General features: G+C 40.2%; 1 protein-coding gene across 2 annotated transcripts in view; it reads left to right on the top strand.

The window, feature by feature from the left end:
* The window catches only part of LOC126249573 (organic cation transporter protein), a 704,235-nt gene that overhangs the window by 664,270 nt on the left and 26,464 nt on the right, over positions 1–13,501 (top strand). For both annotated transcript variants that reach the window (XM_049951237.1, XM_049951238.1), the window contains exon 5: positions 6,996–7,153. In XM_049951237.1, coding sequence (XP_049807194.1) covers positions 6,996–7,153 — 158 coding nt within the window. The remainder of the gene's footprint in view (positions 1–6,995; positions 7,154–13,501) is intronic.

Below are 13,501 nucleotides of genomic sequence, written 5' to 3' on the forward strand. Positions count from 1 at the left end.
TGGATAAACGTTTCATTCTTTACCAGCACCACTGTCTGCTACAGAAGATTTAAGAAAATTGCTAATGATCTTGGAAAATTTAAAAACATTGTGTCTTTTGTTTGTGGAAATGCAATTCCTGGTGCCCAATTATTAATGATGAAAAACAATTAACAAACCCACCTATTATAAAGAGCTATAGTAATTACAGTACATTATATAGGGTGTTACAAAAAGGTACGGCCAAACTTTCAGGAAGCATTCCTCACACACAAATAAAGAAAAGATGTTATGTGGACATGTGTCCAGAAACGCTTAATTTCCATTTTAGAGCCCATTTTAGATTCGTCAGTATGTACTGTACTTCCTCGATTCACTGCCAGTTGGCCCAATTCAAGGAAGGTAATGTTGACTTCGGTGCTTGTGTTGAGATGCGACTCATTGCTCTACAGTGTTAGTAGCATCAAGGACATCAGTATGTAGCATCAACAAGTTAGTGTTCATCACGAAAGTGGTTTTGCAATCAGTGCAATGTTTACAAATGCGGAGTTGGCAGATGCCCATTTGATGTATGGATTAGCACGGGGCAATAGCCGTGGCGCGGTACGTTTGTATCGAGACAGATTTCCAGAACGAAGGTGTCCCGACAGGAAGACGTTCGAAGCAATTGATCGGCGTCTTAGGGAGCACGGAACATTCCAGCCTATGACTCGCGACTGGGGAAGACCTAGAACGACGAGGACACCTGCAATGGACGAGGCAATTCTTCGTGCAGTTGACGATAACCCTAATGTCAGCGTCAGAGAAGTTGCTGCTGTACAAGGTAACGTTGACCACGCCACTGTATGGAGAGTGATGCGGAAGAACCAGTTGTTTCCGTACCATGTACAGCGTGTGCAGGCACTATCAGCAGCTGATTGGCCTCCGCGGGTACACTTCTGCAAATGGTTCATCCAACAATGTGTCAATCCTCATTTCAGTGCAAATGCTCTCTTTACGGATGAGGCTTCATTCCAACGTGATCAAATTGTAAATTTTCACAATCAACATGTGTGGGCTGACGAGAATCCGCACGCAATTGTGCAATCACGTCATCAACACAGATTTTCTGTGAACGTTTGGGCAGGCATTGTTGGTGATGTCTTGATTGGGCCCCATGTTCTTCCACCTACGCTCAATGGAGCACGTTATCATAATTTCGTACGGGATACTCTACCTGTTCTGCTAGAACATGTGCCTTTACAAGTACGACACAACATGTGGTTCATGCACGATGGAGCTCCTGCACATTTCAGTCGAAGTGTTCATACGCTTCTCAACAACAGATTCGGTGACCGATGGATTGGTAGAGGCGGACCAATTCCATGGCCTCCACGCTCTCCTGACCTCAACCCTCTTGACTTTCATTTATGGGGGCATTTGAAAGGTCTTGTCTACGCAACCCCGGTACCAAATGTAGAAACTCTTCGTGCTCGTATTGTGGATGGCTGTGATACAATACGTTATTCTCCAGGGCTGCATCAGCGCATCAGGGATTCCACGTGACGGAGGGTGGATGCATGTATCCTCGCTAACGGAGGACGTTTTGAACATTTCCTGTAACAAAGTGTTTGAAGTCACGCTGGTACGTTCTGTTTGCTGTGTGTTTCCATTCCATGATTAATGTGATTTGAAGAGAAGTAAAAAAATGAGCTCTAACATGGAAAGTAAGCGTTTCCGGACACATGTCCACATAACATATTTTCTTTCTTTGTGTGTGAGGAATGTTTCCTGAAAGGTTGGCCATACATTTTTGTAACACCCTGTATGTTTGATAAGCCCCAGTTATAGATATAAATTGATCTAGTATGACTTCAGTAAGTGTTCTTACTGATATTCTGACTATTTCTCCCCATGCTATAACTAAAAAATGAAGTACTGATCTCCTTATACATTCTTGAGAAGAATTATTTTTGAAGCAAGATAGCTTATGTATCTGGTCTTGTGCTGTAACATTCCTTCTGGAAAATCTTCCTCTCTTGCCTTGAAATAAATTTTATATTCAAAAGTGATTATATACTGCAATTCTTCAGGTGTAAATTTCCACTAAGGCTTAAAAGACTGGGCTTTTAGTTATTGCTTTTAGGATTATTACTTTGCTGCAAATAAGTCCTTAACATAAAGTGATTAAAGTCAGTCTTTACATTACTTCTAGTGTTGAAATTATAACTATTATTGGTAGATTAAAATTGGATTATTGAGTTTTAATGTTTCTTGATAATAAACTTTCTGCATATGATATAATAAGAGCAGAAATCAAATTAATATATAACCATATAATGTAACAGTTGTTAATACCACTGTAACTGTTATTAAGGTTGCTAAATTATTTCTGTTGCTGACTGTATAACAATTAATTTTTGTTGAAATCCAAGGGATGATGGTAATCCACCTAATGAGAATAAAAATAAGAATAGAGTAAATTTAATTTCTGCTTTTTGCTAATTAAATTAGAAATATGAAATACAAATTTACTTCTTTTAATATTATGACTACAATTAATTCTAATTATGAATAGCTAATAAAATATTTTTGTCTTACAATTAGTGACCTAATTATTCTTCGAATTGTCAGATTTATGGGTGTATTAAATATTGCCACAGTGCTCCTAATATATCAATAACAATTTTTAGAATTTCAATTGTAAAAATTAAAGTTTTTACTTGATAACAGTAAGATAAAACTATTACTGGAGCAGTTGTTTTGTCATGTGTTAAACAAGTGATTAACCTTGATGCCTTCATAACTGTGCCTATCAAAAGTGAAACAGAACAGCCCCAATTTTCACTAATAATGTATATTTTAGTACTATTGACAGAACTGACTCTCTTTCCCACTGTTATGAATATTTTACCTATGAGAACTTTCCTACAACATCTACACTATCTAAAAGCTCTTTTTCCTCCAAACCTCATGTGAGCCCTCCTTTGTTACTATTCATAAATCTAAATCCTCTTTGCTCTCCTGCATTATTTATCCATATCATACTTGTTATGCACACACTTCACTTGTGGCAACCAACCTGGTCACATGTGACTTTTATAACCCCATGTAGCACTGGTTGCTGTTGTTATGACTGCACGACACACTGTTCTACATACCCTCTGTCTCCCAGATCACAGCTACAACATTTTCCAGCTACTAACCACTACATTTAACCATCAAATCCACTCTTCTTTCCAGCATGTGATGATAACTTGCGTGCAGTCAAATATCCACATGCCACAAATCCTTCATATTGCTCCCAGCACAACTTCTTCCGTCCTTTTCACTCCATGGTCTCACACTATATCATCCAGTTCCCTTATAACTACCTAACACTTCCACTCACCCATTTCCTGCATCATTTCCTGTTTCCCAACACCATCCATATTCCAATCGACCCCTGCTCCATTTTTCTACACCAGCTCAGGAAAGTATTCCTGTCCCTGGCTAAAACCCAGTCCCACATATTGTTCCTTAAGTGCTGTCTAAATCATGGAAACCCCCAATAGCATAATAGTAAAAATCCCCTTCTCTGTATCCCACCATTCGTTTCACAGTGACATTCAAAGTTTTGTGTCCCACTAACCATACCCACACAGATCTAGCACTGCAGAAACACCTCTCCATGTCATACACATCTCAAAACTAACTCTACACACTCAACAAGATACTGCTGCTGTGCTATCCTTACTACATACAAAGCATCTCAGAAATAGAAACCTTTGCACTCCAACACTTGTAAGAGCTTCCCAGACACAACCTCTATATCAATTGTCTAGCCTTTTGACACCTTACTCCCGCCTTGTAAATCCAATATCCATCAACATCCATCCTGCTCACAGTGAAACTCCTCATTGACTCCTCATAGCACCCATATTCTACCTATCTGACCTCTGCAATTCACCACATCCTTGAAAACTCACTCCCAGCGCCCCATAAAACCTGCAATCTAGGCAAACTCAAAACACTTTCTGCCAAAGAAATTTCAGTCCTATCCAAAGGCCTCACCTTCAGTCCCACACACAAGTTTAACGATGTTGGACTTGTCAAAGGCCTACTCTCCTTCTCCCAATCCCTACTGGAAACACTTCTTTGCTGCCAATGCCTCCATCCAAAGCCAATCTCATCCCAACACTGAACTTTGTCTCCCTCAGTTCATACTACCATCCAGTCATAACACCCCCCCCCCCCCACCTCCAACCAAATCACTCCCTTGCCACCTTCCAGAAATTCCCTACCTCCAACTTGGCCTCACCATCCTTCCTCAGATCCCTTCTCAAGTACACTAAGCTTTCTGTAGAAGAAAGGACAGCCATGAGAAACAACCTGAAAACATATCCTGACCTAATCATCCTCCCTGCAGACAAAGTATCCACCACTGTCCTTATGAGTTGCAGTAGCTACCTGGCAGGCCTCCACCAACTGTCTGACTCCTCCATCTACAAGCTCTGCCAAGGTTATCCCATCACATACCTCCAACATATCCTCCACTCCATACTGAAAACCCATATACCCATCCCAGAACCTCTCCTGCAAGTCCATCTCTCTCCTCATCTCAATAACAACCCTCACACTCACCTTCTGTATTCTCCCCAAAATCTACAAACCCAACAATTCTGGATGCCCACTTGTAGCTGGCTGTTGTGCTCCCGCAGAAAGACTTTCCACTCCTGTTGAGCAACACCTCAACCAGTTTCCCAGAACCTAGCCTCCCTTGGCAAAGATACTAATCACTTCCTTCACTGACTTTCCACCATTCCCACCTCTTTCCCTATTGGATTAACACTTGCCACTGTTGATGACACTGAATATACACCAATATCCCTCATGCCCATGGCCTTGCTACCATCAAACTCTACCTCTCCAATGTCCTTCAGACTCCATACCTACCACCTCATTCTTTATACACCTTACCAACTTTATCCTCACTCTCAATTACTTTTACTTTGAAGGGAAGGTATACAAACAAATCCATGGCACATCCATGGACACCCACATATCACCCTTCTATGCCAAAATATTTATAAGCTATCTAGAGAAAACCTTACTAGCCTCCCAAAACTCTCAACCCCTAGTCCGGTTTAGGTTCATTGATGTTATCTTCATGAGCTGGACTCAGGGCCAAGATATCCATTCCTCATTCCTTCACAACCTCAACACCTTCTATCTCATCCTCTTCACCTAGTCCTCCTCTACCCAACACAACACCTCTCTGGACATCAACCTCCAGATCTCAGATGGTTCCATCCACATGTCTGTACACATGAAACCTACTAAACACAAACAGCACCTGTATTTTGACAATTTCCATCCATTGTACACTAAAAAATGCTTCGTATACAGCCTAGCCACCCATGGACAATATACCTGCAGGGATGAGAACTCCCTTGCCCAGTATTCTGATGTCCTCACAGAGGACTTCCCATATGAGCAATATCCCTCAAACCTAGTCCACATACAGATTTCCCATGTCATATCCTCATACATCCCAATCCTTCCACCACTGCCAAGTGTCAGCTACAAGGGAACACTTCCTCATTACACAGTATCATCTTCAACTAGAACAACTAAACCATATCATTTGCCGGAGCATTGATTACCTCTCATCATGCCAGAAAATGAGGGACATTCTACTGAAGATCCTTCTCAGCCCTCCTAAAGTGGTGTTCAGTCACCCATCCAACCTACACATCATCCTTGTCCATTCCTTAGCCACTCACACTCCCAATTCCTTGCTTCATGGATCATATCCCTGTGGCAGACCATGGTGCAAGACCTGCACCTCCTACTCCAGTCCTGTCACAGCTTATCTAACACCATAGAGGCCAGGCCACCTTGAAAGCAGCCCTACCCAATACCAGCTCTGCTGCAAACACTGCACAGTTTTTTATCTTGGTATGATTATCAACCATCTGTCCACCAGAATGAATGGCCACTGCCAAACTGTTGCCAAGAACCAAGTTGACCACCTGCTGTCACAACATGTACAACGTGCTCAATTTTAATGATTGCTTCACAACCTGGGCATACTGGATCTTCCCCTTCACCACCAGCTTCCCTGAAGTATGCAGGTGTGAGTTATCCTTATAACACATCCTCCACTCCCATATTCATATTGGCCTTAGCCTGTAGTAACCCAGTCTCTGCACCCTCCTCCCAACTGTTTCTCTTCCCCTATCTTGTCACACCCTCTCAATTAATGTTTCCACATCACCTTCAGAATGCACCGCTCTCTACCAACACCTACAATCCTGCATTACATGGCTAGCTGCTATACCTGCCAATCCTCCCTCCCGCATTACTGGCAATCCCACCAAGTCGCCACCTTCCTCTGAGCTGCTTGCCACCCACCCCCAATCCCACTCCCTTTCCCACTACCCATCCCACTTGACACTGACCCCACCACAATCAGTCCAACTGCCAAAATGTAACACTGACACTGCTGGTCCAGCCAGCACGATGTAGTTTTTTTCATTTTCTTATTATTTTTTTTACTGTAGCTTGTAAAACGGTAACTCTGAAAGCTAGAAAATGTGCCTATTGACAACTCAGTCCTTCTGCTTTTCTATGAGTAGTCTCCTTGAAGAGACAGATATTTATATTCCTAAGTTGTTGTAGTTTGTCACCTGTATCAGCTCCTTCAATTTTTGAATCTCCCTGTATAAAAATAATGTTAATTTATACATCCGAATGTTAACTGGGGCAAGTATTGTAGAAATTCCATCTGTAATTTTAGTATGATGATAGATTTTTAGTGTACTCCCTGAAAACACTTGCAGTTTTGCAATGTAACTTGAAAAATATTACTAGTAATCAAATTTCCTAGGGCCATTTATATGCTTAGAAACCCATTTCAGAAAATTAAATTAGTATTCAACCTCAGTTTTTAGTTTGGAAATATGTATAATGTGCTTAACAGATCGCATAAATTGTATAGATAGAAAACAGTTTTTTGTTGTATATTTCCTAATCTTCTTTGACACTTTTCTTAGGTTTGGACGAAAGACTATATTTTACCTCTCAGCTGTAATGCAGCTTCTTCTTGGTGTTGGAGTGGCATTTATACCTGAATACTATACATTCCTAGTAATAAGATTCCTGTATGGAGTTTTTGGATCTGCAGGTTCCTACATTACAGGATTTGTAATGAGTAAGTAGTAAGAATATGTATCACACAGTGTGATGAAATCATTTTAACTTTCACCTTCAATTAAATTATCCACTCTGTGGAATCATCTTTTGTTTGGTGACAAACTATGCAAATTTTCTAGCTGTATCTGAATCAAATATTTTCTCTGTAATTTCCTCCATTATTTATTTGTATGACCATTGATCTTTTTTTTTTATAAATTGTTGAGAGAAATAAAATACTCATTAACTGAACTAAACTCCATCAGAGTAGTGTGTGCTTTGCTAAAATTTTTAAATCATCACAAGGTAACAAAATTTACTAAAAGAATCTTTTTCTTTATTGAACAGTCATCTTACTGGCTGAATACATAGCTTTCAGATCATTGACTGGATTATGTAGTCAAAGTCCATAAATATTTTGTCAAGACATCTATCCTAAAATTTTCAGGGATTGCTATTGCAGGTTGCTGACAAATGGTCACTCACAGAGTTGTCATTGGGTAGTTCATCTTTCAGGGACTTTGAACAGAGGTTAAAAACTCATGAAGGTGTTGCCACCAGACAGATGGTTGGTAGCATGCTGAGAGGCCTATGTCTAAAACTAAAGCTAGCACATCTGGACATGGGCAGGATCCCAAGAACTGCTTGCAGGGTAGAGTTGTGGTTTTCTGCAAGAGGCTCTCATGCTGCTCTCAGCATTCTGTTGCGTCATCATTTCCCCTTTCACTTTTGTTTCTTCAGTATTTGAAATTGAGATAATATTAGTATGTGATTCTGTAGTGGCAGGTGTTTCTCCAATAAATGTTCTTCTCAAATGTTGAAGCACAATGACTCCACTGAGATTCTTTACCAAATTTAATCTCTGTTCTTTGTTCATGTTTGCGTCTGCCATTTATTAAAATTAATTCTGTAAAAATCTAGCTACTGAAAATCAATGTGCTAATTGCTCTGAGACCTGTTGAAAACTGAGCCTCTGGTTGAGCCAAACTTGAACCACTCAAGCAAAAATATTGTATGTACATATTGTTGCAAACTCAACAAAGTAGAATTTCCAAACAACAGAGCCCTTTAACATGGTGTGCATAATTTATGTTGCCAGCAACCTTGGCTTTCCTTTGGCTGCAATTACACTTTCTTGAAAAGCTTGGAAAGAAAACACCAGAGATGATAAGTACTCTTACTAGTTGACAAACCATGATGTTTTCTATATTTTTACATGACATTTAAATGACATCCAGCAGAGGAAGATTTGCTGTTTTTGTGTCCTCCTCTCATAGAAAAACTGTGTCTTTATCATCAGTGTTTCCAAGATGTGGTGGCTAGGTGATCAATTGGAGGGTCTGAAAACTGTCTTGTAATAACAGGTGTCTCTTCTACTTCCATTCTTGATAGACGTTGGCTAATGTTTCACATCCATTGATGGACAAGCACCAACAGAGTTTACTCTTCTCCTTTAAGTGCTCTATTAACCATATGGATGGATAAAAATGTAAACAAATAACTTGGCTCTTCTTTATTTCCTAGTTAACAACAATATGAAAATGATAAATTGCTTCTCACCATATAGAGGTGGTGTTGACTTGTAGTCAGATGCGATGTACAATGAAAATACTACTAAACGTTTAAGCTTTTTGGACAAAAAGCTTTTAAATCACATGACTGCTTTCAAAGGTACTGTGCCTTTGTGGGATAGGAGGTTCCTGTGACAGGATTGGAGTTGGTGGTAGTGGGAGGATGTATGGGACACATCTTGCATCAAGGTCGATTGCAAGGATATGAACCATGAGACAAGTGGTTTGGAGCAGAAGTGGAGTAGGAATGGACAAGGATATTGTGTAAGTTCAGTGGGCAGTGGAATACCACTGTGGAGTTTGTGGGGAGGATAGTGGGTACAGTATTCCTCTTTTCAGGGCATGATGAGAGGTATTCAAAACCCTGGCAAATCATCCACCCTACTCACCTGATTTGGCCCCCTGTGACTTTTTTCTTTTCCCTAAAGTCAAGTCAGCTTTGAAAGGAACTAGATTTGAGACTGTTGAAGCAGTAAAAGAAAAAGCGACGGAAGTAATGTATGGACTTACCGAAAATGATCTGCAGCATTGCTATGAACAGTGGAAAATTCGTATGGAGCAGTGTAGAGACCGAGGAGGAGAGTACATTGAAGGAGATAACATGAAATTGTAAATAATTGTAAATAAATGTTTTTTTCCAGCATCAGTCCGGTTTTTTTCTAGCCGCACCTCGTATGTTAAAGAATTTACATCACTAAATAACAATCTGTGTCTCAAAAGGTGAACTCTTATGTTCAGTTCATCCCAGATGCTACTACAACTGCAGAATCACTCAGCTCACTACATAAGTTGGTAATAATATCTTTCAATCTGCTTGCACTCCTCACTTTAAACAATGCTTAAGCCATTTGATGAACTGTTAGTTGCAAGCACTATGTCTCAAGCACTTCATCCCAGGTTGCTAACATGTTCAGAGAATAGACAAATCAGTATATAGCCTTAGTATAGAACTACACACACTGTATGGGTCACAACCCCTAATCTTTAAAGCCCTCTCATCACTTCAAAACAAGTGTTCCTGAAACAGAGAAAGAAGTGTTATCAATCATTCACAGCATCTATAACATTTATGACTATCTTTACAGGCTACCATTTGACCAGGTTAGACTGCAAGCCTGCCCCGACCACCATAGCCCTGTGAGCACAGTATGACCACAGCATTTAGCATTTACTGTTAACCAATGAAAATTACAGCACTAATTTTAAATCTGCAGTGTGCCATGCCTCTACTAATACCTTTACTTGACTTCCTGTGGAGACTGTTGACAATATTGATTCTCTGATGGTAATCTGTTACCCACTGCAGGATCACCTGCTGTGGCCCTCATAGACCGTCAGTTAAATGTCCAGTATACTACACTCTTTTGGATATGTGACATATGGCGTCACAGTCACACCCCTCATTTTAAGTGGTCATTCCCTGGCCAAACAATCTGCAAAACAATTCACCTACTGACCACCAGTGAGTAAGGATTCAAACAAAGTTATCGGCCAGTGCTGTCCTTGCACATCTTCTGGCTGGAGCCACACACTAGTGGTTAACAACATGGTTGCTTCCACAATGTCATTGACAAGGGGAACTGGTAATAGGTCATTCTCTGATGTCTAAGCTTCTCGGGGTGAAAAAAGAGTGGAAATAAAGGGACTCCTATTTTGGCTTACATGCCAACACTGAATTGTTTTCAAGACAATGACACTCAAATTTTTGATGCCCCTTGGTCAATATGCACATGTGGTATTGAACTTAGCAAGCTGATAGTGTAGTGGCTAAGAACATAGCTATTGATTTTTATGTCCTGTGTTCAAATCCAATCTCAAGCTTTTCTTTTCTTTTGTTATTATGAAAATATGTGACATCAACCCTGACCAAAGAAATAAACATTTCATATCTTGCCACAAATAGATTTTACCATAACATATTCTTATATAATTAACAGTAACAGAAAATGAAAAACATATAAATTCTAGTACTTCAATTTTTACTTTGAATTTTACTATTATACTTCAGGAGTATTGGTAGATTTCCCAGGTTGAGCTCTATCATAAAAAAACATTCAAAATACAAAAATTCAGCACCACAAGCAATGTGCAAAGGCACATATGCTACAGTCACATTTTTTAGTGTAAATGTCATTCGAGGATGCATCCTTGTTAATGTTGCCAAATACCTCATGAACTGGTGATAATTTTGTAGCAAACAATACATTTTGAAGCATTTCCTCAAAAGCTAAAGTGTGCAATTGATTATGGATCAAGGCATGTATTTTAACTGCATTGCTTCTATATTGCAGGATTCTGTAGAGGTAATGCAGTTAAAGACATGTATTTTAACTGCATTGCTCCTACATCGCAGGCTTCTGTAGAAGTAATGCAATTAAATACATGCCTTTATCCACACTCAATTGAAGGCTCCAGCTTTTGAGAAAATGCTTCAGTATGTATGGTTTGCTTGCCCTTTGCTGTTACAAACAGTTTTTGTTTGTCTCCAAGAAGTCAGTGGAAAATCTGACCCTTGATTCCAATAAGACATATTACAGTTAATGAAATGGTATCAGAATGTGTAGAAAACAGCAACAAAATCTGCAAAAGTTTCACAAGATACCTATCATTCGTTTTTTATGAAGTTTAGTTATTTGTAAAAATTGAACTGTTTCTGTATATTATTGATTCATGGTATGGACAAAACCAGTCCCCTTATGCAGTGGGCTGTTTGTTGATGGGATTGGAATATCAAGATGTTCATTAAGAGTAACTCCACCAAAGAGTATGCCATTCTGTCAACTCTGCAATTTACACTTTTACCAGTAGGCAAAGATTCCCTGATTGCAGGAATGCCACTTTCTTGTCACACAGCAGAGAGAAATCACAAGAAGAACTGAGGCAATTAAAATACACACTTTGATCCATAATCAACTACACACTCCAGCAGTCAAGAATGTGCTTCGATATGTGTAGTTTGCCACAAAATTATCACCAGTTCACAAGATACTCAAAAGTGTTAATGAGGTTGCTTTTTCTAATGACATTTACACCTAAACATGTGACTGTCACAAATGTACCTTCATACAGTGCCCATGGTGTCCCATTTTTTTGTACTTTGAGTGTTTAATGATAAATATTACCCTGGGGAATGCATTGGTTTTTCTGATGTTACAGAATGTATAATAGTAAAAAACAAAGCAAAAACTGAAATACTAGAACTTAAATGTTTTTAATTTTCAGTTACTGTTAATTATATACAATTTGTAGTGATTAACTCTATTTTTATCAAGATCTGAAATGCTTATTTATTTTGTCGATATTGTTGTCATACTTTTGTTACAACAAAACAAAAAGAGAATAATTAGATTGTATTTGAACAGGGGTGCAAAACTCTGAAACTATGCTCTTAGCCATTATGCTACATGCTTGCTTAGCTCAATGTCATGTGCACATATTGATGAAGTGGTGTCAAAACTTTGACTGTCATTTCCTCAAAAGCTTCCTGTTCTAATCCCACAAGAGAACACCACAGGATGACTGACACAATAAAATTTATTAATTTTTGAAAAAAAAACTTACTGTGGATACACTGGCAGCACAGTGGCTCAGAATAACTGGCCAGACCAGTTTCTGCACCAATGCAGGGTGAGGCTGCTCCTGTGACATTGAACCAGTGAGGGGTATGCCACCAGAGCTGCTGCTGTATGCTGCGGAGGCATACACTCTTCAGGTGGAGGCGCTGCCACAGGTGGAAGAGAAGGCTGGAATCCTAGCAGGTAGCCAGTCTCAGTGACTGGGATACCGGAAAACGTGGTGTTGTGCCCAGGATGGGAGGGAGTGGGTGCTCACCCATACACAGCACTGATTTTGATGGCGCTGGACCTCCAGTCACCTGTTCACAGGGTGTATATGTGGTGGCCATTCCAGCATATGATGACTGCTGGTATCCAGTGGGACGCTGATGAAAATGATTTGCCTAGACTGCCATCCCTGGTATAAAAACATGTACTCTGGAACACTGTGGCGGTCAGTATCCAGGATGGAGAAAATGAAGCAGTGTCCATAGCTGGCGCCCATGGAGAAGCTCCTCTGGGCTATGGGAATCTATAGGAGTCATCTGGTAGGCTGCCAGAAAAAAAATTAATGCCTCTTTGAGGGGGACGTGTTGCAGATATTTTTTCATCTGGGTGTTAAAGGTGCAAACCATGTGCTCAGCCTCCCCATTAGATTTTTGGTGAACTGGAGGGGAGCAAACATGGTGAATACTTGACCATACACAGAAGTTATGAAATGCCTGAGGCAGGAACTGGCATCCATTGTCAGAAACAAGGGTAAGACTTTCCAAAGAAAAAAATTTGGAGAGAGCTTGAATAATGGCCTCAATAGTGGCTGAGTGGCACAAGACCACATATGGAAAATGCAAAAATGCATCAATAACAATCAGCCAGATCATGTTGAGAAACAGATCTGCAAAATCAAGATGGAAGTGCTCCCAGGGCTGGGTTGCTGGAGACCACAGAGAGAACAATGACCTGGGAGCCACCTGTCAACTAGCACACTGGTGACAAGCAGCAACCAAGTGTTCCAGCTCTTGGTTGATGCTGAGCCAGTGAACATTTCTGTGAGCCAAGACTTTGGTATGGAAAGCACACCAGTGTCCCTCATGTAACAGCTGTAAAACTTCCCACCAGAAACTCCTGTGAATGACCACCAAGTGAGCTGCATTGTCCATGGAGAAGACTTCATCCAAGACAGAGGGACAGTGGTACAAGACAAAGAAGTTGCAAAGTAGATCAGACAAGTGGCCCGGAGGA

This window comes from Schistocerca nitens, chromosome 3, assembly GCF_023898315.1.
Source record: "Schistocerca nitens isolate TAMUIC-IGC-003100 chromosome 3, iqSchNite1.1, whole genome shotgun sequence".
NCBI classification, from domain to species: Eukaryota; Metazoa; Arthropoda; class Insecta; order Orthoptera; family Acrididae; genus Schistocerca; species Schistocerca nitens.